Genomic DNA, 26,474 nt, shown 5'->3' with positions numbered 1-26,474 from the left:
TTAAATGCTGAGAGTATCAGGGTTTCAATGTTTTCTTTGCCAAGAGCTGCAGATGAGTGAGACTTTATTGCTTTACCATTCTGGTACTGCTGCAGGAAGGGTCTGTCTTACTGTCCAGCAGCATTTGCTGGTCTGTCATTGATGCACTAAACCGAACTTTTTACTTCATAGGAACCTGAGGGCAACTGCATATCCAAACTGCCACTGAACAAGGTGCCCAACTTTTCCACACACCAGTGAAAAGGACAGAGTTAGTACACTGCTGTTTCTGGGTTTGGGGTAAAAACAGCAAGACCAAGTACAGATAGGGCTGGAGAATAAGGGCTAGAATGAAGGAGAAAAGGAAATGGAGGGAGATAAGGGGCATGAGTGGAGGTAAGGGTTTTATGTAGATACACGGGAGGAGAAAGTTAGTAGAAGAAAAGGGCATTCATCAGCTATTGAAAACAGCCTGCAAAAATCAGTGTACAAGAGCTCTGAAGATGCAGCCAGGATACAGCTGGCCAAAAAACTGTCTGTTTGGCATCTCATTGTACAGCATTTCCGTGATAGCAGTAGTTCTCCATTCTAGGAGACTAATTTCTAGGGAGCTAGAATTTCTGCTAGGAGTTATTGGGCTAACCCTTCGTTGGAAATACCTTAATTTAGGCAGCTGAAGACCTAGCCTTCAATTCTCATGCAGGGAGTGCTGGCGCTGCCCTCTGTGCTATGGAGATATGGGGCAAGCAGCAAGTTAGGGAGACAGAACATTTCTGAAACCCAAATAAAAGTGCTGGTTCTATTCAGGCTTAGAGGGAAGGCTCACAGGAGTTTGTGTTTTTCCCCCAGCTGGTTCACCATCTATTTTAGATGGAACTGTTTGATCTCTCTCTGCTTTGTGTTTCTTTCAGTTTCCCAAACAATAGGAGGAAGCTCTCCTGTTATGTGTGCTTGGACCCCAACCAACCTTTTCCCAGCTGGAAAAATCACTCCATGTATTATAGAGGGGTTTTTTTCCAGCTGTAATTATAAGACTCCCAGTTCCCTTATGCATTTTGTAAGGTAGGTACAGGCTGTCTTAAGGGGAACAATAGGACATTCCTGAGTGCTTAAACAACTGCTGTTTCCCCACCATCACCCCCTCTAAAACCAGAGGAAGGCTTAAGCACATTTGAGCTGTTCCGCTGAAGGTTACTGAGACCTCAGCTGAAAAAACATACAGGGAGGTGCACAGCTCCATGTACTGCTCCTGCTTTGGTGACTAAGATACCCAGGCTCTTCCTGTTACCTGATTACGTACACAAACACTCCAAATTCACCAGACCAGCTGGGAGGACTTGGCAAGTGCACAGGGAATATCTGTGCAAGGGGTAGCTGGCAGAACTGTCAGATGGACATGCACAACAGTTTAGCTCAGAGGCCAGGCTACAACCAAAGTAGACCAAGTTGCCCAAAGGAGCAGCATGGATCACTTAATATAAATAAGACCTCATATTTGACCCAAATATTCATCTCCAGCAACAAACAGGTCCCACCCATTAGCACACATTCAGCAAACTTCATCTCTTCTTCCTCTGACAAAAACCATCTAGCTGATCCTGACTGTCCCATCCCAACACACATCAGGTACAATATGGTCTGTCCCACTGCATGAAAGGTGGGAAAGTGGACAAAAGAGAACATTAATGCAGACTGCAATGCTTAGGAGGGAGAAGAAAAACAAATAATTAGGCCACAGAATGGCTCTGGCTAATTGTTATCATCCCCTTGTCCTGCTGGGGAGAAGGACATGATTTTAGGGATCCTAATATTTCCATGATTCTCACACAGGTAACATCCAGTTGGGATCCTAGAGCATCTGGGCACTTAAGGAAGCAAATGCTACTGCTAGTCAGGACCAGCCTATGCAACAGAAATAAGGTAAGGAGTGGTCTTCTCCAGGCAGCAACAACCAGAGATAAACCTTCCACCACCTCCACCCAACACTAAGTGAACATCTCCCACAGCTTTCTCTCACCTATACAACTGTGGGCAGGACCTCTTCAGAGCAGCAGAGGACAGCCCCAGCTTGTTCTGGTTTGTCAATCGTGTCCTCCTCATAAGATCTCTCATTCTCTTCCAAGCATGGCCCTCACCCTAGGGAGCAAAAGGAAAACACAACTTAAAGGACCAGAGGCAAGTTGCTGGCAGACTTAATGTGGTCAACATAAGATACTTTGGGGTACTCCAGGGCAGTGGGAAGAGACAAGTTTCTCTGTTTCAGACAGATAGGGGTCAGGGCCCACAAAATAACTTTTAACACTGCAGTGATGCCCAGTGGCCAGCCTGTACCTATACAGGGCACAAGGAGACAGGACTGATGAACTCTGAATAATACTTTTTTTTTTGGTATTTTGTTTGATAACATTTCTCTGCCAAGGACTCTGGTGTTCTTTCTGAGCAAGGATTTCAGAGAGTGAGGGTGCCTCACTGCTGAATGCTGAGTAGCTGCCTAAGGGCACGTTTTACCCCATTGTTATGCTGGCTAAAGGAGAAGATCAGTTTGGTTTCCTACCTACTCACATGCACGCAGGGGGCCTTTACAACAAAACCCAAAACAGCAGTTTGACACTCTTATCCTTTCTATTAGGCCAGGTGCATTGGTATCAGCTTTTTTTTAAGGTGGTAGCTTTTGTGGACCATGAATTAGAAGAGATCAAGCCTTTGTTTCCCTGTCACGTCAGCAAGGCATATCTATTGGGCCCTTACATTTGAAATGCTAATAGAGATTATCAGGTCAGGGAGTCTCAGGAGGCCATCTCTAATCTTTGTTCTCTCCAGGCCAGGCTCATCTGGACCCGTGAACTAAATGGAGCTATGAATCAAAAAATTTAATGGGGATTTTTTTTTTTTATACTGTTTTAAATTTCTTAAAGTGATGACTGGAAAACCTGGGGAACAGAACAAAAATTATGATATCCCAGAAGTAGCATAATGGAGAGAAATTATTCCCATTTAAGTGAATTTCTCAAACCATTGTCACGTTCCTGACCTTGTTCTGCCCTGTCCCGAGGTTCCTCCTCCAGTGTGCTGGTGCTGCTGTGCCACCAGCAGAGCCATAACCACAGGGGCTGTGGCCACCCTGAGAGCACAGCCTGGCAGCTGCCCAGCCACACTTACCAGCCCCAGCAATGCCTATTGCAATAGCTCTTCCTGGGAATCTGCAAAGTTTTCCCTTCAAAACTTCAGATGAGGTCATGGCTCAGCTGAGAACTGCAACGCCTGATTCAGTGCTATTGAGGTAACTGCCTGTAAGCAGGACTGTTTGCTCATGGAAACAGCAAACCTCTGTGTTTACTGCTAGGATTAATGTGTGCTGTGGAAGGATTTTGAGGCCTCAGCAGTTAGTCCCTCGTTGTGCTGGTGTTGTCTCAGACGAGCAAGCACTGCTGATACCGCAGAAAGCCTGAGCAGCTGATGCTCCTGTGGTCCATGAGGGTAAACTTCGGGGGTGAGTAAACCTCTTTTGTTCATACAGTGATGTGCACTACGTGGGCTTACTCTCTGATAATGCAGACACAAGTTAAATATATTCTGTAAAGGCAGTACATACCGAGATGTTCTTGCTGACGTCCAGAGCCTGAAAACAAAAGGCAAATACACTGATAAATAACAAGACAGGGAAACCATCTCCCAGCGTTTGCAACAGACTAGGCTCTGTTCTCAGCTCTGCCCTGGAATGCACCCATAGCCTTGGTCGGGTCCTTTATCTCTTTTTAGACTCAGTCCCTCACATATGTGATAATCTCTTCTTTCTCCTTCCACTTCTCACCTCTCTTTTAAACTGCCAGTTCATGTGTATAGTACCTGGTAGCCTGGGGAGGAGTGTAACAGACAGAATTGCCATACTGTGCCTGCACTGTAGGAATAAATGGGGTATTTCATGTTCAGGGTACAATATCCAATAATAAGTGACAATACTAAGATGTGATGTAACAAGACAAAGAGGATTCAGTTTAAAGAGTGTGGATCTTGGTTCTACAGTCCTGTGAAGTCACCAGAACTTCCCACATGCTTAAAGTATCTCGAAGCTGGCTGGACCCAAGGCAGAGCATAGAGCACCTTTCAGGTCTCAGCCTTAAATTGGGTTCTGAAGTTCATTGAAGTGTTTGTGACCTATTTGCAACTTAAGGGTGGAAATTTCATGAGGTCTTTCCCGTGAGAGACCTACTCCTTCCTCTTTCCTGTTTGAAGGGCTGGGAATACTCTGATTAGAGTCTCTGCTCTGGCATTTCAGCACTTCTGAACCCCACCGGAACATGAAAGTGCTGAGGCAGACACAAACAATGGGAAAAAAAGGGAGAGGAAAGCATTTGTCCTTGCTCCCTTGGACTTCAGTGACACAGATTTGCTGAAACACATTCCCTGGAACATGCTTTGAGGAGTGGAGCTAATTACATTTATATGCTGCCAGTCGGGTAATAACTGTGGCCAGCTAAGGATTGATCTGCTAAAGTTTTTATTAGTAATAATGAATGCTTGGTTTAATCCTACTAGCACGAGTAGTGGAGATACTGTGTGGACTCTATCATAAGTAAGTTATTGGGAGTTGGTGAGGACTAAACCCCATGCTGCTGTCTGCAGTGCTCCTCTCTCCTGCACCACTGAACCATTTGTGCCTTTCTTGGCATAAAGACATAGTCCTTCTTCACTTAAGGCTGGGAGCAGAGAGACACAGACCCCCCCTAACCCTTACTGGCCCCGCTCCACTTGGTAGCAGACAAGGTTGCCTTGCTCTCCTGGCACCTCACTCTGATCTGCCTGGGCAGAACTTCTCTCTTCTTCTCCCACAGGTCCCAAGTTTCTCACTCACCTTTCTTACTGCAGGGTCCTTTGACAGAAAAGTCTGTCCCTCAGCCATACTCCCAGCTTCTCTGAACTCATTCTCCTTGTTGTTCCTATTGTTTGATGACTTCCTGAGCCCCACCATCAGCTGGTTCTTTCCTGATTCCAAGTGTCTCTCACTTCCTGCAATGAAATGCAAGGACTTACTTCTTAGCAGTGTCCTGCTAGGGTGGCCTCTGTGCAGTGCTGGCAGCAAATTATGCCTGCAGATGTGATGAGAACCCTAAGGACTTAAAGACAGGATAAGACTCCATGTGATCCCAAAGGCCCTGACTCAATCCTGCAACGAAGTTGTTCTGTGTTTCAGCAGGTATTAGAAACAAGCTGAAATCCAAGGTTTTAAATAAACTGATCAACCTCATTTAGTGAGCTGGTTCATATCTAACAAACTTTTCATCTGGTTTTATATCATTAGGCTGAGCCCAGTGTTTCTCAGCCTTCTGGAAAAGTTGGTCTCTGGATCTAAGCTTTACAGCTGGTGCTTATTTCCACTTGGTCTATAGAATAAGGAATGTGTTCTGTGCCTTCTTGAGAGGGTAGAAGACTAACAAGAGGCATAAGGCTTTCCATCTTAGATTAAATCCACCTTGGCTGGGTGGAGGGAGCGTCCACTAATGGTCTCATTCAGGGATGCAGCCACAGCTGCAAAGCAAAACCCCCCTGATTCACACACATGAAGCAGCCAGTATTAAAATCCTAGGTATAAACAGAGCATTTTAAATGGCTTCTCTTGGATTTCAGATAGGGTTTAGTTCTACTAAAACCTTGCTCTATTCCCAACTGTCTTTCCTAGGGAAAAGAAAGTGGCTGTTCAGCTTGTTTGACCAAGTGGTGGCAAACAGGAGGGCGGGTTAGAGGTAATTGAACTCACCATTGCAGTTGCTCAGCTTCTCAGTGTTTGCTCCTATTTCTGGGATGATGGAAAGATCAGAAGGGTTTCCCGTCTGAACCAAGAGGCTGTGAGGTCTGCTCCTCCCAGCAAAACTTGTTTTCATGTCTTGATATGAGTTAAGGAAGATACTGACAGCTCCACAGGAGCAATGCTGCAGAAGATATTCCTGTACAAGACAAAAAGAAAGTATGCAGGCTCTCAGGCTGCAACAGCCCAAGGTAATGGGTGGTGCAACACTACGGAGAAATTGTAAACATTCCAGCTCAGGGTTATCCATCCTTGTCCTAGGACCTACCAGAACCCAGACAAATTATTTAATTCTCTAAAAGTCTGAACAGCCTGTAGTTAGTAAAACAGGGCTTCCATGGCTTCATTAGCATTTAACTTAAATTGCCTGATACTCAGCATCTTTTCAGTTTGTTTCCCAGAAGGAATTGAATAAAAGTTTCTAAACAGAGAGCTGCTCAGCTAAGGCATTAGTGTAAATAAACAGATCAGCTTTAACAATGACTCATATTTTAAGATGTTATTTGTTTTGGAGCATGCACAGACAACAATATCTTGTATTTTTATTGATGGGATGCCACAGTTTTCTTGAGTGTTACCAGCCAGATTGACTGTATGTGGTACTTCAGTCTGTGCACTTCTGCTGCTGCTGGTGGGGTGAGGAAGGGGAGATTTTCTGCCTTGTACAACCATATTGTAGAAGAGTTTAGTAGGGTAGGAAGGAAGGAGAGTTTTATCCACCTGAAGCAGAAAGGGAACCAAGCTGTTTACTGGTGTTGGAACCAGTTCAGAACCTCTGGAGACCCCAAGCAACTGACAGCTTCAGTGTCACTTCTCATCTGGCTATGTTGTCATAGCAGTGTGGCACTTTGCATTACCTATACCTTTGGGAGATGCTTGGCAAATCTGATGAAAGATGCTTCTTTTGGCCCATGGTATTATAGATTTCCCTGTAAAGCAAAGGATGTGGAGCAGCAGTGCTCCCTTTGTGTCCCAGCATCAAAGCCATCATTGCAGTGTGATGTCTGTGCACCTCTCAAGAACAGCATTGATTATCTACAGTCTTCATGACCAGCTCTTAATACTACGTTAACCCCATGTTTTGGGGGTTGTATCTTCCCTAGCCATGTCTGGGACATGGAAACCTTTCTATGCTCATAGTCTACATGGAGAGTGTATGAGGTTTGTAAAGGAGTCTTTGGACGCCCTCCAGATTGTGGATAGCAATCTTCAGGTTTCATGGCAAATGGGGCAGCAGAGTTCCTCTTCTATTCAGAGGGGCTATGACTGAAGAACAAAATGGAGAGCTGCTCAAATATAGGAGCTGCAGACACCACAGGATACCTGAGAGCATCCAGTTTTGTAGACCACGTTGCAAGCACTGAATGTTACATGTGAGGATCCAATTCCCCACTGAACAGTATGAGACAAATGCATCTGAGAAGACACTGCTGAGAGACCTTCAGAAGTATCAAAAAGATCAAAGTTTCAAATATTTAAATGAAAGCATAGTGTCTTTTATTTCAGTGGGAGCTGGGGAGGGGGCATGTACACCAGATGAGTTTGCAGCTTGGAAGAGTTACTTTGAGTGAGCAATGATTCACAGTTGTAAAGCTTCAGGAAATGTGTTAACAATTCCCAGGCTCTATGTAGGAGGCTGCATTCCTCTGAGTGTTAGAGATGGGTACATGGAAATGACAAGCTACACTGCTCTGCAACTTGACTCAGAACTTGGCTTTGGCTCTGAGGAGGAGTCAGTCACCTACTGCAGATCCAGTCCCAGCAGGTGGGAGAGCAGCACCAGGGGAACAATGACGCTATCAGGAGAATAAAAGACTCCCCACAGCACAGCTGGGAAGAAATAGCTGAGTGTGATAAACCCTTTTTGTTCCTTTGGGGAGTGTTAAAATAAACAAAAAGGCAGGGGAGGAAAAAAGATGGAAATCTGGTGTGTGACTGAAGAAGAGGTGGGTAGAGCTTAATAAAATACGCAGGGACTAAAAATGTTTATGGTAATGCTAGGAAGACCCTGAAATTATTTGCAAATTTCAGTCACATTTTCCAGCTAGCTCTGGCTGATAAAAATGACAAATGGGAACACTGAAATGGTTTCATGTCAGAGATTCTTCATCTGGCAGATCGGGAAGGGAAAAAATCATGGAGCTGGGTCATGGTATTGCTGTTTCTCTTTCCCCTTCTGTCTGTTTTGTGAAAAATTCTGGGATTTTGACAGTTTGAAATCAGAAGGAAACAAAAGATCTTATAATTCAAAACACAATTGCTAAGGAGCTCTGTGGATTTTGTTTTGAGAGCACTGAGGAGAGGAGATGTGTTCTTAGAAAGTTTATAACTGTAGAGAAGAAAAAGTTACTGACTTAGAGCAGGCCACTGCATGAGCTGAGAAGGGTGCTTTTTAACTCAACAGAAGCAAGCACATTTGGGGAACAAAACTGAGTAAAAACAGAAACCCAAGTCAGCCTCAGGAAACTAAACCCATCGTGGTGGGTGAGGCTTCCCTGAAGGACCAGGTGAGTGGATGTGGTAAACTGGCATTTCCTGCAGACAGAACTTTCTGTTTGGGCCTTGAGTTTATTATTTTAGATGTATTACTGTATTACTCAATGGAAGATATATGGTGTCTGCTTACCTCTTTTATCTGACTCATCTTCTGCTCTTTCTGCAAGCTGCACACTTGTTTTTGGAGACGCAGGTTGTGCTCCTGAAGCTGCCCAATCTTCTCAATCAGTTGGCAGATGTGTTCTAGGTATCCCAGACCAGATCCCAGGGGTTTGCTGTTACTTTGGTTCACCTGCAATGAGAATGCATCTTGGACCATGGAGTAACAACAGAGCAATTCCTACTAGGAGCTGAGAGCCCTGCACACTCCTTACAGTCAAATCTTGTGATAAAGTCAGGCTTCCTCTTGCAAGGTGCTTTGGTTTACCACAGATTTGAGCTACAGAATCACTTGCTGAAGCTCTTTTCTGGATTACTCAGCAATTTCCACTGTCAGGGGGACTTTTCTGACTGATCATAGGCTGATGCAGGAGAAAGCCTCATGACAGCCTATTTCTAGTTCCACCTCCCAGGCTAATTTTTGACTTTTACTGGACACAGAAGCCTTACAAATAAATATGGTTCTACTGCTGTGGATGTCTGGGGCTACTATGGCTCACTTAGCCCACAATGCTCGGTGCAAGTCACAGTTAGGTGTACTGAAGCTGAGCTTGGCTCCTACTCAAAGGAAGATATCTGCAGGGTGCATTGATTTGCTGAGTTGTGACCAATTTGGGGTACTCTCTGTCTGCTGTGCTCTGGCCCTCATCACTGGGGTGTTTGTGAGACAAACGTACTTGAATCAAGCTGCCAAAATGAAAGAACATCTTTCCACAGTCTTTAATATTCTCTTCACCCAGGACCTGCCAGAGTCTCACTGCTGCTCAGCCAAGGGCAGTGCTGGAGACAGACAGTAATCCTATGGCAGAAGAAAAGCTGTGATGCTTCCCAGGCTCCTGCTCTGCACCTCACCATTCCTGGAGCCAGGAGTGCCCCGTGCACAGTGAGTGTGCTCCCCTGTGCCGTGATCAGACTGTGTGGAACGTGCTGCTCACAAACACATGCAGGGGCTCACTTCCACCTTGGCACTGCCTGCTGATGTGCGTGTGATATCAGTGAGTAAAATAAGCCTCGGTCTTTACAAAAGCAGTGCTCTAAGTTTATCTTACTTCAAAAAATAAGTTCCCTCTACAAAAGCAGGAAGCTTACTCTGTCTCCTTTCCCACAACAATCTACATTTTTGGGGAAATGCCAGCCCTGGGACTCTTCCTGTCTTTTCATTATGTCAGAAAGCTCATGGTGTGTTCAAAAATAATCAACATTAGGATTTACTTCTTTTTAAACAAATGATGATACAACGTTATTTATAAACAGGTATTATTAAATCCAGATGCTTTTGTGTCTGAAGTTGGGACAGAGGTTGTTGACTCCAAGTCAAGCAGTCATTCATTTAATGACTTTTATTTTCCTCTCAGGCAGAGCCTGCAAGAAGTGGTGGCACGACAAAAGTTACTCAGCCATAAGACTGAGTATTTACTGTGGCTGTGCAATGGGAAGGGGAACAGCCCCAGGACCCAAAGGGAGAACAAAGCATATATGGTATCTGGTGGGAAAAGCTTGAATCAAAAGCACTATAACCAACATATATAAAAGCAACTAGGGATTTGGGGGTGCCCAGCTTCAGAAGCACAATTTTCAGAAAGTACATGGGTATCAGGTTCTGAAAATGTGGCCATTTTGAGATGTCCCAAAACAGTCATTTTTTTGTACACTGTTCCAATGAATAGTCAGAAGTTCCTTATTACCCCTGAAAATATAAACTTTCTGCTACGCTGTACCCCCTTTTTGCAGATCTAGCAACTCCCCTTCCCACCAGTATGCTACTGCATGACTGCTGGCATGTCTGTACTGCCCTAAGCAGACACTGAGCCAAATCCAACCCATTATAGCTGTGGAAACACAAGGAGAGGCTACAAGGGACAGACGAGATCTTGGAGAATAGGGTTAAGTAAAACATATGACTCTAACTTAGATTGGAAAAAAAGAATGAAGCATTTGGCTGTGACATCTTTCACTGCTCCATATTTGTCCTGTGCTTAATGTTGTACAGTTCTGCTTCATGTCTGTGGCTGCTGGGTTTGTAGGGCAATATGGGCAGGAGGAGAGAAGAAGGTTCTTGTTTTCTGTGCTCTGTGTCTAGGGCTGAAGACACCAGAAAACAAAGGTGTGTTTGGGATGGGCATGGGAGAAACCTGGCTTTTAGCAGAAGTTAGAGAGAATCTCCTACTCCCGAGAGTCAATACAGGTGCCCAGAAAGTAAGAGGGAAAAGGTGTAGAGTAGTTGCTTCAAGTCTTGGGGCAAGGTGGATCTACCCCTGTAGAGGATCTAAACCAAACTGAAGGTTGGACTCGATGTGCTGAAGATCCCTGTTTCACAGCCAGCCTCCAGAGCCTGCTTAGGGCAGTTTGGGCTACTTAATAGCGAATTAATCTGCATTTTATAGAAGTGATCTCAGAAAGCACAAATCAGGCTGAGCCTCCAGTGCTCACACATTTCTGCAGGGCCGGCCTCCTCTCTGTCAGAGCGCGATGATAAAAACTTTTAGGGGTGTGCTTCACCCTGCCACAGGGCTGGTTAGCATTAGGATTGCTCAGATATGGCAGAATATCTGTGTATTCTGATATACAGAATATTTGTGTAATTTAGCTGGTTGTCCCCAAAACAATTGCACAGAGAGGGTCTCTCTAGGAACCCTTCAAAGGCTTTGTTTTTTCAGGGACTGGAAATACCTAAAGACCCCTCGCTATCTTTTGGTGATGCCAAGTGCAGCATAGACTCTTGTCTATCATGATCTGGTCTAAATTTTTTCCTCTCAGCATCTATGAGACTTTTATGCAAGTAGTGAAGAGTCAGCAACCACAGGAAAACTGCAAACATTTTCCAGGATGTCTCTTCGGTTCTCTGTCCTCCCAATTGAAGCTTCATGACTAAAATTTGTCCTACTCTCCACATGGTAATTGTCAACTGGTGTTGCAACAAAAGCTGTGTGCCCATTTTTGAGATGATGAAGCCTATGAAGAAGGAAAAATATCTTGTCTACTTTTCTGTAAGGTGAAGATGTGGAGGATCATAAAGACACAATTTATGAATCAAATGGTTAAAGCTTCTCTAGGAAAGTAAGAACCTAATTTATAAATAAGTGCCAGATTTTGCTTTTAGGCACAAGACTGAGCCAGACCCTCATCTGGAAGAAACAGAGTTAAAGGCTCCCAGCTATACTGTGTGAGTTACTCACATTACATTTTTTTGACCCGGAGAAGTTAAGGTGTACTACATTGACTGTACATCTGTGTAACCAAAGAGAGATCTCTGCCCTTGTCAGTGCTCACCTGACTAAGTTTTGGACACAAGTTTTCAGTATATCTGTCCCTGACAATAAGCCATGACAGTTCTGCTGACCTACAGATTTCTTAGGATTCTTAAAAATGCAGGATGAGCATTGCACTGGGAACTTCAGCTTATCTAGAGCCCCCTAGTCAATATTTTGTCTGGTGCAAATCACATCTTTTCCTCTGCAGCTACCCAGCTCACAGAGGTGGGAGCCTGTCTTCTTGTCTCTGGGGAACATTGTGCTCACTGCAGCATCTGATCACTATGAAGATTTGAAGTTCAGTGGGAGCTGCAAGAATGAGAGTTGCTTTCTTGTCTCTTGTCCAACTGATGCTGCTCAGCATTTTGTCCAACCTCATTTCAGCCATTATCTGTTACTTGGATGCATGTAATGTGCTTTTCTACAGTTGGGCTCAATGGAGAACTGTCCTGGGCTGGACCTGGCAGCAGGAGCTGAAGATGATGAGCAGTTTGCAGGGGAAGCTTTTCTTTGTTCAGACAATTGCTCACTGATGTGTCTTGCATTTCCTTAGGTTTCTGTGCTTCACCCAATGCTCTTCACTTTCCTTGTGGATAGTTTTGGGTTATACTATGCTCCATCCTGCCATACATCCCTCATGTGAGCGTGGCTGGTACAGGCAGCATGGTCACTGGGCTGCCTGACACGGAATGCAATTCCAAACCTCCCATCCCGGCCTCAGGGCAACCAATTGGTGAGGCCACAGGCTGAGAGGGAAGCATTTGTCACTGGGAGCTGACAGCACCAAAAGGCTAGTGAATAACAGGAAAGAGAGGGATCGTGCTGTGTATTTCTGACGGCTCCACCCTGCTGTCCAGGAGGGGCTGTGCTTGCTGATAGCTTCTGGTTTCCTCTGAGCAGCACGCACAGCCAAGGGCTGACCATCACAGGTAGCCCTATCCCTCCCCTGAACTGTACCACTCTCTAGAGAAACATTTTGACTGCTTTGGCCCAGGATAAACAGCACTGCATGAATAATGATTTTTTTTTTTTTTTATTTAATGATGACTGTGATCCCACCCTTTTTCTTCTTCTAGGAGTATGGGCTGAGCTGACTTTAAATGTAAACTTTATGGAGCGTGAGGAAGTGTTTGTAAAGCAAAAGCATCAAAAGCTATGTATCTTCAAGCTTAAAAGGAAACGCTTTTATTTAGGCTTCAAAGTTCTTTCTCTTGCTGTTTGACAGCTTCCATTTTCTTTCATCTTTCAAAATGTAGGCAAATTTTAAAATAACAGCAGTTCAAAACAAAAGATCAGAAAGCTTTGTCTGAAAATGCTGGACTGAAATTATTTGATGTATATTTTCAGCCAAAGCCATTCACCAAATGGTCAAAACATTTGGTCTTTTCCAGTCCCTCTTTTTCAGCATTTTCCTTCCTGTTCTCCTGGAAGTGGCCTCAGCAGTGAGGGATGGTCAGGAGGGCATCAAGAGACAACTTCATCCAGAGACTGAATCCTTGTTTGGGTGTGGTGAGCCAGTGAGCACAGCTGGCACTGCCACAGCCAGTGGGCTGGGGAAACTCAACTGCTCTTCTGGTACTTGAAAGTTCCCAAAACCATCAACAAAACTGAGGAAGAGGGTGTCACCTATAACTAATTAATGCTCTCACTGAGCATTAATTATAAGCCAGTATAAGCACTCTTGCATTTCTATCAACATTAATTTAATGCAGCAGGAATTGACTTGATGGAGCAATTTAGTTTGCCGTGCTCTTGCCAAGCAGGGTGGGAATACACTGTGCTAGCCTGCTTTCTTTCAGGCAACACTGATTCATTTCCAGGGGTATCTGAGTCCCTTAGATGACAACAGGCCACAGCAGAGATTGGTTTCTAGGTACCATTTTGACGAGTTACAGGCAAATGTGAAAACCACAGAGAAAGCCTGGAGCAGAACCTCAGATGAGATGACCAAGATGCATCTGACAGCTGTATGGTCAGATGATCATCTGGACCTCACCTTTGAAGAGGTCTCTGTTGTATGGCACTGAGGACAGGTCAGCCTGGTGTAAGTTTGGTGAGAGCAGAAGGCTCTGCATCTGCCAGAGGCTGTCCTGCTGCTCTGAGGCACACAGAGCAGCAGCTGCTGCAGGGCTGTGCAGCAGCCCGTGTGCATTTCTTGTCCCAGTCAACTTTGGTGCTCCCTGGCATCCCAGCAGTTTGAGGAGTGCTGCTCTTGAGATACAGCAGCCTGGAGGTGTGTTGTGAAGAGGGGCAAACTTCCCCAACATCTAGGTCACAGCTGTATTTACACAGCTCAAAAAACAAAGAAAAGTGCTCTAGGGCACAGACCTTTAGCACTCAGCCAGTGAGGATATTAAAAGGGAGGGGAGATAAGCCACCAAGAGCTTCATTTCCTCTTCAGCTTCTTTCTAATTTATTCTCTTGTTTATTTAAATGCTTTGCTTTGGGAAACTGAGGCTCCATTTCACCAAGGATTTAAAGGAATTTCATGGGCATACAGAGCTGTCAGACCAAATCTGGCTGCAAACTCTCAGAGTGCAACAGAGAATTTAGGTAACTTTTTATGAAGTTTCCTTATGCTCAGATACTGCTGCTCTCACCCTTTCTTGAAGTCTGCCAAATGGCCAGGTCTGTTTGGAATTTGTGCAAAATAGACATCTGTCTTCTGCCATGTGTGAGATAGCTCTGGGGAGGAAAATACTGCTCAGATGGATTGTGTGTTGCTTGTGCTGCCTTTATACGCAATGTTAACAGAGATGGAACATCTATGACCTTCCTCACTGCTCAAGGGGGCTTGGCATGCTGGAGAGGAAGTCCAGTGCCCTATTGCTCAGGGCAGCAAGGTCATAGATAAATTATTTGCACAGCACACATCATTTGTTACTTGGCTTCCTCCTACCCATCTCCAATTTCAATTCATCACTATTGCCACAGTGAATGCCCCCCAAAAGAATCCCTGCTAGGCACCATTTGCTGCTTTTGTGTGTTTGTGACCCTCTTCACCTAGTCTGCCTTTCTCGTTTCCCTTTGCTCATGGGGCTCTTTGGTCTGTCTCTCTGTCAAATATCAGCTCTCCAGTGAGATGTTTGCTTTGCTGGTTCCTGGAATGCACGGCAGCATGCAGGCAAGGCAGAGATCTCTCTGCACTTCAGCAGCACAAGGCAAAGAACTGGGGAAATGCTTAGCAGCACCTGCTATGGGAGAAGGTGTACAAAAGGGCTTTGTATTCTTGTCAGTGGCACAGGGCACCTAGCAAGGGGAAAGAGAGGGAGTATGGAGTGGGACAACCTGCTGAAATTAGGTCTTTGCAGTTTGGTCCATCACAGCTACGCTGGCAAGTTAAAATGGCATCCCCAACTCCAACCCAACAAAAATCTTAATTTGTGAATTAGCTGCCTGCTCATGCATTGTTTGTGACAGTTGACTCAACAAGACACAATAGGCCTGGACAGAGATGAATTAACCCTTAGACAAGTTCTTTACAAATTTCAGTGCCCCAAAAGTAAGCCAGCTGTCCCCAGAGACAGGAATAATCTGGTCTTAAAAATAAACCTATGTTCTGACCCCCCCACCGCATGTATCAGAGGATGATGACTAACTTCATAATCTTCATTTTGAGACCAGAATCAAGTCTATCCTCTCATCTAGGGCTTTTAGAAACACCAGATCTCAATGAGTCATTTGTCATTCTTCCCCAGACTTGATATTTATGAATTAATTCAGAATTTTACTGGCAGGAGAAGAAATCTTAAAAATCAATTACCATTTTTTACTGCTTACCAGTTTCAGGGGAGATATTCTAAACTCACTCAGATGTGTCCAGTTTGTGACAAACAGGACTTTAACACTCACTGGGGTGTTTGGACAGGCCTAGATTTAAGATTCAGTTTAGGTGTTTCTCACCTCACTTAGCCTACAGCATTCATCCATGTATTCATCCAGACTGTCACTTGTGGGGTATTTCTTCAGCTGATGTTCATGGATCTGAAGGTCTTGCATGCTGCCAAAATTCTCTGGGAAGTTGTCAGCAATTGTCTTTGGCTCTTCTGTGGGACCTGGGGTAGAAAGAGTACTTTCCCTGTAAAGGTCCATCTCTGGGATAGGTTCCTTTTCTGGAGGCTGCTTGTCGCCCTGGTCAAAATGTTCATCAGGACTTTCTTCCTGAGGGACATTGAAGTCTTCAAGGGAAGCTGTAGGATCCTGCACAGCATCTGCCTCCTGACTGTAGTAATCAGCTTGCTTTTTGCTCTCTGGATCTTGGACGCTAACTTTTCTGGCATGCTCTTTACATGTTCTCATTAACTGATGGTCAATTTCTGGAGAAGAGGAGGTGCTGAGCACACCTGAGTCACAGAATGAGTCTCTGCTGTGGAGCACAAAGCTCTTCTCTGAGCCTGTCGGCGTTGATGGAGAATTGGCACCACTTGGCAACTCGACCCCCGAGTCCTCAGATTCAAATTTGGAGAATCTGTGAAGCCGGCACTTGGACTCGAAGGCGCTGAGGTCAGGCAGGGTGGCTACACAGTCACTGCTTGCCGAGCCATCCACACAGTCTGCATCTGCTGCATCTGCTGCATCTGCTGCATCTGCTGCGTCTGGGCTTCCCAGGCAGTCTGGTGGGAGACTGGCACCGGGAAGATGGGACTCTTCTGTGCAGGCTGTGTCAGCTGGAGCCTCTGGGATTAACCCTGGGTTTTGAATTCCTTCATTGCTCAGTATCTTCATGTGTGTTAACACAACTTTGTCCTCAGCAGGTGGGCTCTTCTTACCTGCTGAAAAGAAAGCAAGTAGAAGGTCACAGGAGGCCACAAAACTCAGTGTCTAATGCATCCCCTGAGGGATGTGGAATGTAAAACTGCTTATAAGGCAGTAGAGGGGGACAGCCCTAATTTGTTTCTCTTGAGCTTTATGAAGCTTTGCTGCAACAAAAGCCTTGTGTTTCATCACCTCAGAGTCCTCCAGAGGGGCTCATAAAAGCACAATTCTGATTTGATAGATAGGTAGAAAACAACATATGTAGGCAGGTGACTTTTTAGTAATTATCTGCATATAGATGGAGAGATGTACATGTTTTTTCAGCCTGATAGACATTAATTTAAGGCTCAGATATTTTTTCTGATTAAATGAATTCTGAACCAGCAGAAAAAAAGAGTAAAATGAAATCAGTCTTCCCACAGGCTTAAATGAATTTTGGGCTGCAACAAGCAGTTTGCAAACTGTTTGGTATTCTCTGCAGTGTTCTTTGCTCACATACAGGTGGCAAAAATCAAGTTCTGATAAGAAAAGCAAATGTAAAAGGCACTGTAGATATTTTTCACTCCCTGTATGGTTTTAGCTATGAAGGAATGTCTTTAAGTGAACTCCTACCTCATTCGTAAAGACAAAAAACATGGGGGCAGCTTTGTTCAAGAGCTTTTGCACATGGACAAAGAAGACTTGTTTTCAAGTCACAATTATTTTACACAGTAATGTGATAGAACAATCTCTGGATGAAAGGCTGATTTTCAGGAGTCAAAGATCAGCTCCCAGGTTTTTCTTACTGTTTTTCTGGATATAACTTTTCTTAGTGCAAACTTCTGGATCACGATAGTTTGAGAGCCAGTGTCAAAGATCTGCATCTACCTTTCAGCAAACTGCAAATCTCAGCTCCAAATATGTATCTTTGTGGATTTGGAACCAAGAACTGATGCAGAACAAAACTTTTTTCTCTGGTATCTTTTCCCTTAGTGACCAACCCAGAGCACCTCAGAGGGCTACAATGCACACGCTTTTCTGGATGTCTTACTTTCTACTTCATTCCCCTCTACTCTGTCTTTTTGCCTGAATCAGACCAGCAGTAGCTTCACAAACTCATGTCCCTAGGTAGGCAGGAAAGCCTGGGATCCACCCCACCAGCAGTGGATCAGAGAGAGCTCTGCTGTGCAGCTCTCCTTTGTGGAAACCCAGAAAGCTGCTTGTTTCAGAAATAACCCATCTTCCAGCTTTACCTCCTCCAGCTTGCTTTCTGCAATGTACTTAGATACGGGAGACTTTACTCATTAAGGACAAGCTAATTCTTACATGGATCATTTTCTACATTATTTGAATTCTATCCATTTGATATTGAGAATTTCCTGGGATATCACTGAAACATGCCCTTTACTATTCAGACACTCACTGATTTAATATTTTACACTGGATTTTCATAAAGGACAGTCAGTGATAAATAATCTGATGGGCTTTTTGTGGTACATAGTGCTAATACCCCTTATATAAGATTTGTTTATCATATACAGAATTGCACTGCCTCCCTTAGCAGGATTCACAGACATCTTCCCAGTGCAAAGACCATGTTTGGGACAGTCAGTGCCAGACCTCAGCAATGCAACACCAGGATGTTGCTGTGGTGGGGGACAAGAAAAAGACATTACCCAGGAAAGCTCATCAGGAGCTGCCTGGGCTGGGCTCTGCTGTTATTCTTCCACTTTTGGGATATGCATGAGGGACCCTGAACTGAGGACAAGGAATAGGGTGACTGGTTTGTAGCCTCCCATACAGCAAAACATCAGCTATAAGGGAGCTGGGTGCCAGGTCTTGGAAGGAGGAGGTGGAACTGAGTCATTTTGAGTCAAGAGGATCTACCTGCTCAGCTGCAAACACCTCCTGGCAGCCAGAGAGAAAATGTTTTATCTGCATGAAAAATACAAGGCTTACAGGCTCTTCTGATGGCATCACTACCCCAGCTGGCTAACAAAACCACCGAGAGTCAGGAGGAGAGCAGTTGCATTCCTGCAACTTTTAAGAACAAACCATACAGCTGTCACTCTTACCAGGAATTACTATATGCAATGGTAGCTCTTTCCCACAGACTGATTGCTCTCACTTATTAATCATGCCATGCTTTTCTTTGACTGGAAATTCTCTCTCTTCTTTCAATCTGCCCCTGTTTTTTCTTGCGTAACTGGTTTCACCCTGGCCTACACAAATATTGCTTTGTCTAAAATCAGGAAGCAGCATATTAAAATGAGGTCTTACTGCTTACAGAAGGAGATGTCAAATGCTTTACTGCATATCTTTTAGGACTACAAAAGCTGCAATGTGAAGAAGAAGTTTGGCTGGAGTAGAAAAAATAGAAAATAAGATGAAATCTTTAAATCTTTGACCCTCTGCGGGATGGCCAACAACAGTTCTTTGCTCTCTCCCTGTACTGTGGTCACTAGCAACATGTTTCACAAAAATTGTTTATCTGTTCTAGGCTGCAAGCCATTGCTCTCAGCACTGTCAGGTCCTGCAAACCACAGTGTTTGAGCATTTCTGATTTATTCTTTCAACACTCTGTGATGAGGCGAAATGTTATCATCCCCCTACCACAAGATCAGAATAGTGGCAAAGGACAACAGGATTTTGCAACACACTGAGGCACCTCATCCTCATTCACTCAATAACACTTTCCGTGGTCAGCGAGGCCATTTGTGCTACAACAGAAAGATCTCCAGTGATTAAGGCAGCGACCTGAAACTCAAGTTATTCTTGCTGCACCTCACTGACAAAACAATCTCTCTTCTTCCTCTCTGTTAACTGGATTATAGAATCTAAACCATGGGGCTTCCAACACGCAGATTGTTCCTGCTACAGATCTCGAAAGAGGCATACAAAACCACTCAGCTCTTCTGTTAGCAATTATATTGCTAACAAACACCAGAATGATGCAATTAAACCTCATCTGCGCAATTGAAGGAAAAAAAAAAAGCTACCCAGACCCTCAGCTGCTATAAATTAAATTAATTCATTTCCAAGGTCCTTAACAGAACTGTATCAGCTAATTTTGGTTGAGAGCTTGGCCTGTAAATGCTTTGTTCAGCAATACTAGGGGCCCTGAGCAAAGCAAGGAAGGGAGATAACTCCTGCCTGGCACTGGAGGAGTGTGCTGCAGGGGTATGGTTGCAAATAATCCTGCACGGGGGTTTCTGAAAGGAGGTGTGAAGAACTTCAGAGAGCTGAACGGTGGCATTAACAATGGTAAGATGCATTTACTTATACTGGAGGCCAGCCAGGTTTGACACTGCTGTTCCTGGGAATTCAGCCAAAATTTTTGTTGTTGTTGTTTTTTGTTTCTTTTCCCCTGGACCGGTTTCCAACACCCCTCTGGGTTGGGGGTAAGATAGCAAATGCTGTAGCTTTTAGGAAGCTGACTAGTACACTGGTGTGGCAGCTAGGGAAGGAGTCAAGTTTTGTGTGTATGCTCCAGAATTAGTACAGGTTCCTTAAGCCTCTTCAACACGTGTGCCAAACATTGTCTCAGGGTAACTTGTGCTACTTGCCTGGTAGCCCTTTCAAAGAGTTATATGGCTCTGTAATCACCCTAGAGATATACAAGGTTCCCTGGATTGAAATACATGCCTGTAACTGGTGGGAATTCATCATGTATAGCCTTGGGAAGCTGGGTTTCCTGTGCCTGTAAAGCTGGAGAATCAGACTGCTTCCCAACTCACAAGGAAATGATGACAGTGAACTAGCTAATACCTAGGGGTAATTGTTAGGGAGTGAAAGGAATGGATTTGTCCCACCAAAGTCTCTAGAACTTTGCTCTCCATCATATTTGAATTGCTTTCCAGGGTATTTCTATGTTGTAGTTACCATAGCCTAATAGAGAAACTTAAATCTTTCAAAAGTAAATACCTTCCCATCAGCTCCTGTCCCAAGGTTTCCCTTTCTTGGGACTTTTAAGTCCCAGTTACTTTTCCAGTTGCACAATAACTAGCAGCTGCCAGAACTCAGCTTGGTGTATTAGTACAGAGATCTCTGATCAGGAGAAGGAGGGCAGATACCTAAACATAAAATTACTTCCAAGCAATTTCTTTATCCCTAGTAAGTTGGATGCACAAGATTAATTCAAACAACTGCCTAGGAAAAACTCCTACACACTTCCAATCTTGCTCAAGCCCAAATCCTGCAAAAGCTCCCTCTTTCTAGTAAACTAAGCAAAAGTCTATATCCAAATCCCCATCCTCCAAGTTACTGAAACTCATTTTTGCATCTATGCCTGTGGCTCAAACCTGTGTTTCACTGGCAATTCCTTCCGTGCAAGATTTGTTAAACTCTGCTACATCTCTGAGAGGGTCAGTGGCCTCTGATGCACTGATTTAAGTATCATAGCACATGGTTTTCTGATGTATGCAACTAATGAAAGCACTGGTGGACGGGAAGAGGCCAGACTGGCAGTGGAACGTGTGCTGCTACTGGCAGCAGAGAACCATTCCATACCAGCACTGCCTTTGCTGCTCTCTTCCTTTCCAGTCTCTGCCCCCTGTCTTCTCAAAATGTTCATCCTGATTCTTAGGCTACTTGGCATGGGGAGAATCTCTGTTAAACATGGCACAACTGGAGCCAAAGCTTTGCTTGTCTCCATTTGCACTGTCTTACAAAAGATAGCAGAGCTAGAGCCATGGCAGCCTTCTGCTTGTCTCTACAACTGCAGCAAGGTCCACATGCACAGCAAACCCATCCACAGGCTTGTGCAGGATGAACAGCCCAGAGTAACTCAGAAAATCTATTCCTCTTCCTGCTACTGTGTGCCACACATGCCACAAAACAGGCTACATCCTACACACTGCAGTTCATAAGGGCAGTACTTGTCAGCTTTACTGTGCCACCACAAATAAAGGGCATCACCAATGACTTAGGCTGCTGGAGTAGCAGGGACTTTGCACAGCTGCCCTGCAAAGGAGGACCAATGTCAAACCACAGCACTCCTCCCAGTCTGCTTAGCCCTGAGTACAGGAGTAAGGTGCTCATGCAAAGTGCCAGAAAAGGATTTTCAGCATGCTATAGAGGACACAGCCTGCCTAGTAACTCCTCTCTGGCTCCAGCTGTGCCAAAGAGTAAACCCTGCCATGCAGGATTGGCTCTGTGATGGGACTGTGGCCTCCAAATAACAGACTAAGAGATGATTGTCACCTTTTGAAGAATCATTAGACAGCAGTGACCAGTACTGGAGTCAAACTCATGATCTAGAAATCAAAGGCTGCCTGTCCCATTCAGTCCTTGCGTTCCCTCGTTTTCCTTCCTTCCCTTATAAAAAGACTCCCTTAGTTTTGTCACTGTGCCACGTTCTCTAGCACCGCTGGCCGGCCGGCTCAGGTGGTATTTCCCTTTCATTTCGAAGAGGTGGGATTTCTTCTCACCGATGATGTCTCAATTTCCCAGCATTTAAGAGAGAAGGGGTCACTTCCTTTCTGAAACAATAGGCATTTTTTGCTGATGACTTTTCCCCGCGTGTGCAGGAGGGTGGGGCTGAGCGCTGGGGCTGTGCTGGCACCTCCTCAGCAGCCCCCAGGCAGGGCCTGCGGGAGCCGTGTCACCTCCCCATGTCACCTCCCCGTGTCACCTCCCCGGCTGGAAAGAGCTGTCGCTAGCACAGCCCTGGGGGCTCAGGCAGGCGTTGCACGGACAGGACCTCAGTGCTCTCAAGAATTGAATTACGCTTCCAAAAACCCCAAGCCAACCCAACAAACAAAAATAGTCCCCACCCCAAAAAATGAGTAACCACTACCAACTGATCCTCTGTGAGAAAAATCTATCTCCACACAGCTTTGCCATGGATTTCCACGGGATGATGATCTCCTTACTACCTGGACTATTGATTCCAGTCCTGGCAACGGCAGAGGTGCTCTTTATCACCAAAAGTCTGCAAACTATCTGCCTTCCCCAATGCTTTTCAGGCAGCATGTTGAGTGTGCTGCTGGATCTTGGGCTGCCCGATCTAAGCAAGGCTTCTCCTAAATAATTAGGATAATCATGAGCTGAAAATTTTATACAGAAAGCTTATCGCAGGGTCTGTTGTCTTCAGTGCATCAGTTACAACTTCTACCTACAGCAGCAGAAACTGGTGAAGGCTTAAAAATCACTGTCAGAGAAAAGGTCGGGATTTTGTTGTTTTATTTTGCTGGGTTTGCTTGTTATTTTGGGTTTTAACTGGAGTTGTGACTGAAAAATTCACATTTGCGGGGGAACCTGCTCCCATGTTATAACAGTATTTGCATGATAGACCCGATTCTCTCAACTTCAATTTATCCAGCTGGAGAAGTGAAATGCACGTGGATTTCATGAACATAAATATACAATTTAATTTGCTCAAAATATTGAATGCAAAGGAATAGTTATGACAAAGCTGAACTTTCAGATAGTCCTTGAACAAAATGCACAAAGTACTTAGGTCCTTTGACTCCAAGATGGTCTCTAGTCTCAATGTTAGTTAAGTGTGTGGAGTTCCTTAGGATCGTAGTTTGGTAATGTAATGTGACCAGAAATGTTAAAGGTCCCCACAGCTGCAGCTGGTAATGATAAATCCATATAAAGTAGATGCCGAGAGAAAGATAACAAGGTTCAAGGACTCTGACTGAGGAGACATTCATTGCTTTAGTACCTATGTTTTACAAAAGAGGAGATAATTATAGCTCTTTTCGGGCATTTGAGAGGGAATGAGAGGGAGATTGATTGATTGTTTACTGATTGATATAGCTGGGTGAACTAAAGAGGAAATGGATTTCCAAGTAGAGAGGCCACTTGACACTTTTACAGCTTGCTCCTAATTCATTGCAAGTGACCTGTGAAGTTTTCGAAACCAAACGACAGGTCTGATAGATTAGTGACCTCTGGCAGAAAGTCTCGGGGCACAGCAGGTCCCCTCACACCACCTGGTTTATCAGTTACTTGTGTAGCTGGGGATCGCCTTTTTGGACCAACACCTGACCCTGGGCAATAGCACCAGCTAAAGCGCTGTTCCCACTCGTTCCTGCATTTACTCTGCGACTTATTTCCTTGTATCTATGAACCAGTGGGGAAAACCCTGGCCAAGGGTAATTTCGGTGCACAAGGATCAGTGCCCAAGCTCTCCCTACTCTGCAATACAACCAGACCTGGGAGCTGGGGGAGGAAAGAGGTTCAGCCCCAACAATCACCTATGGGGCTTATTTGTGAGATTTTTGTCAGGGAGGTAACAACTGCCACTAAAGACCTACAAATCCTTCTCCTTGGAAATTCCCATGTGTTCCTCCAAAAGAAAGATTCAAGACCTTAAATAAAGAAAACAGCACTTTCATGAGCAGCCCTGCATAACAGCAAAACATTATTTTGACACAGCTCGGTGATATGTTTGAGCAGAAAATGAAAACAATAGAAACAAATATATCACACATTGGCAAAAACTGTCTAATTTAGATCCTTTCCTTGTATATCTGAGCTGCAGGCTGCCTCATATCACAGAGGATTATTCAGCTAGGAATTAACTAGGAGCCAGGAGGCCCTTTGCAAGGATGAAACATGCCCCCCAGGGATGACAGGTATGTAGTAGTTCAGGTTTTATTGCCTATAATAAGCTTGGATAAACAACTGTTCAATAGCCCCAAAGACCAAGGCCATTTAGACACCAGTGCTTCAACTGAAGCCTAAGGAACTCGACAATTGTATTAGAAAGGTTGAAATGAAGAAACCCGTTCCTCATGAGCAGTCATTGCTGACCCTTGGTAAAACCCCGGAGACCTGTTTCTGCTTAAACAAGGTAGCACTGGACAGGTGTAACCATACTTCGGCATGTCTGAAATCTTTTATAGTTGCAGTGAGAGCCAGAGCCAAGAATGCTATTTTTAAATAGAGATGGCATCCAAATCTGGACACATAATATTTGGTGCCTTTTTCTAGCTGAGGTGATTAGAGAGTGCTGTTGTTGTTTCTTATTTGGATAAATTCTAGCTGAACCTCTTTTTGATCCCTCAGTGCTCTCTCTGTAGGATAACTCTGTTCGCTCACCAAAGCTTTCACCTACCCCATTAACAATACTGCTGTGTCTGGGTGGTGAGGGACACTTCCATATGGAAGAGCAAGCTTCCTTTCACCTCCTAACGCTGCCATCAGGTTTGCTCCATATATATTGGAGGAAACAAGTTCATGGTTGAATTACATCCAGGGCAAAAGAGAGCGGTTTCCACCATATGGTAAAACACTCTTCAAACACCCTCCACATCTTACAGGGATGCTGGCATGTTCTCACAGCAGCATTGCTCTAGAGCCCTTTGTGTCATTGGGTAACAGTTTCCAGACTGAGCCCAGGCAGAGCAATGTGCTTCAGCAGCCTTGCTGGCAACAGCGCTTAACAGCTCCGGGCTGGGGCACCTCACAGAGGCTCCAGCTCACACTGAGCTCTAAGTAGCTGCCCCAGACCAGGACAGCTGGGAAGCACAATCCAAGTAGAGAGTACCTGAGTGGATGCCCAAGAATGTGGTAGCTCTGATATCTCCATGGGAATAATTACTCCAGCACTCCAAGGAGGCAGGAGTTTGGCATAAGGATGGAAAGCCAGGACCCCAGGAGGTATAACCACCCCAAACACGAGTTTGCAACATTTTTACCGTCCTGCTGTTGCACTGCACACTACATTTACATTCTGACAAACTCTTGTCCGTAGCCACCTCCATGCCAAGCGAACCAGCCCAGTGCAGTGATGCCAATGAGACAAAACCTGCCGATCCCGTTTACAGCTGCCACAAGCCAAGCTGAGGGGTAAACAGGGATGCTAAGAGAATTCTGCCACGTGGGGCTTGTGATCTCAAAGCTTGCAACTCTTATGGCTAAAGCATAAAATATAGTGGCCCCATTATGCCTGAAAAAGGTATACTGAGACCACATAATTTGTTTGCACAACAGGCTTAAAAAGTTACAGGTGATCAGTTGCAGGACTTTCCTGCCAGGGTCAATTCATCCGCACAGGAGTGAGCAAGTAAAGCACTTGGAACCCGCGGCAGTCCCTGTTGGATGGGGATACACCAGCCTAGAAAGCGAGGCGATGTCCACTGCCCGCCTCACGGCGCTGCCGGACCCGCGCGGTGCCGGGAGCGATGCACGGACCGCTCGGAGCCACAGCGCTCCCGCCTCCCCTGCTCCTCTCTCCCAAGCATTGCCACGCTTGCTAAGGCGAAATAAATCCATAAAGAGGAAATGAGAGCGGCTCCCAAGCGCGATCTTTGTCCTCGCCGGCCCGGGGCGGTGGCAGCCTTACCTGCGAGGGGACAGAGGCAGCCGGAGAGCAGCGAGCGCAGCATGGGGCCGGGGCGGCAGCGGCGCAGTGCCCGGCCGGCGGGGCCCGGCAGCAGGGCGGGCCGGGATGGGCTTGTCCTAAGTATCGTCTGCGCGGCCACCGAGGGGAAGGAAGGGGGTGCGGGTTTGGGGAGGTGTTGGCAGCCTCCGGCTGGCTCGGGGGGGGCGGCCGACTCACCTCTCCTGCAGGGCGCTCCCAGAGTGAAGCTCCGATGCCAGCTGAACATCCCGGCGGCAGCAGCCGCCCTCAGGGGCGGGCGGGGCGCGGGGACGGGGGTGCCATCGCTGCCGACCCTCCCCGAGCGGCTGCGGGTGGCCGGCGGGCGGTGAGGGGCCCGGCTAGGGCATGGCGGGGACAGCGCGGAGCGGCCGGCGCGGAGGCTGCGGGGCGGCGGGCGGGCGCCCGGCCAGCAGTGACTTATAAAGGGAGCAGCCCAGAGGAATGTATCTCCTGTGGCTGATAAGCCGAGATGACTGCAGGGGTTTGAACTACCTTTGCAACCCTCGGAGAAGAGAGGGGGAGAGAGGGGAAAAAATGATAGAAGAAAAAGAAAAATATTTCAGTGCTTGCATAATATCAATAAACAACTCCCCTCTCTAGTGGCAGAAAAGGCTGGAATGTTTAGGGTGGGGAGGAGAGAGAGAGTAAAAGAGTAGAGTGGGTTTGTTGGGTTTTGGTTTGTTTTTTCTTTTTCCTTTTCAGGTTTTTTCTTGTT

At 45.5% G+C, this 26,474-nt stretch overlaps 1 protein-coding gene across 5 annotated transcripts in view; it reads right to left on the bottom strand.

Annotated features, from left to right (window-relative positions):
- The window catches only part of LOC106855353 (uncharacterized), a 30,743-nt gene extending 4,607 nt beyond the window's left edge, over positions 1 to 26,136 (bottom strand). The window contains exons 1-7 of one of the 5 annotated variants that reach the window (XM_088169027.1): positions 25,937 to 26,136; positions 15,592 to 16,460; positions 8,409 to 8,570; positions 5,735 to 5,921; positions 4,832 to 4,986; positions 3,572 to 3,598; positions 1,997 to 2,115 (exon numbers count right to left, since the gene is read on the bottom strand). In XM_088169027.1, coding sequence (XP_088025153.1) covers positions 1,997 to 2,115; positions 3,572 to 3,598; positions 4,832 to 4,986; positions 5,735 to 5,921; positions 8,409 to 8,570; positions 15,592 to 16,460; positions 25,937 to 25,985 — 1,568 coding nt within the window. In that variant the 5' untranslated portion in view covers positions 25,986 to 26,136. Of the gene's footprint in view, positions 1 to 1,996; positions 2,116 to 3,571; positions 3,599 to 4,831; positions 4,987 to 5,734; positions 5,922 to 8,408; positions 8,571 to 15,591; positions 16,461 to 25,720; positions 25,794 to 25,936 lie in introns of those variants that run through there. The other 4 variants (XM_088169026.1, XM_088169028.1, XM_088169029.1 and 1 more) reach the window with 4 other exon arrangements.
- Positions 26,137 to 26,474: the final 338 nt, after the last annotated feature.

The sequence above is a fragment of the Sturnus vulgaris genome, chromosome 8 (assembly GCF_052056855.1).
Source record: "Sturnus vulgaris isolate bStuVul1 chromosome 8, bStuVul1.hap1, whole genome shotgun sequence".
NCBI lineage: Eukaryota > Metazoa > Chordata > Aves > Passeriformes > Sturnidae > Sturnus > Sturnus vulgaris.
The sequence above is the reverse complement of the archived record's forward strand: the minus strand, read 5'-3'. Positions and strand labels throughout refer to the sequence as shown.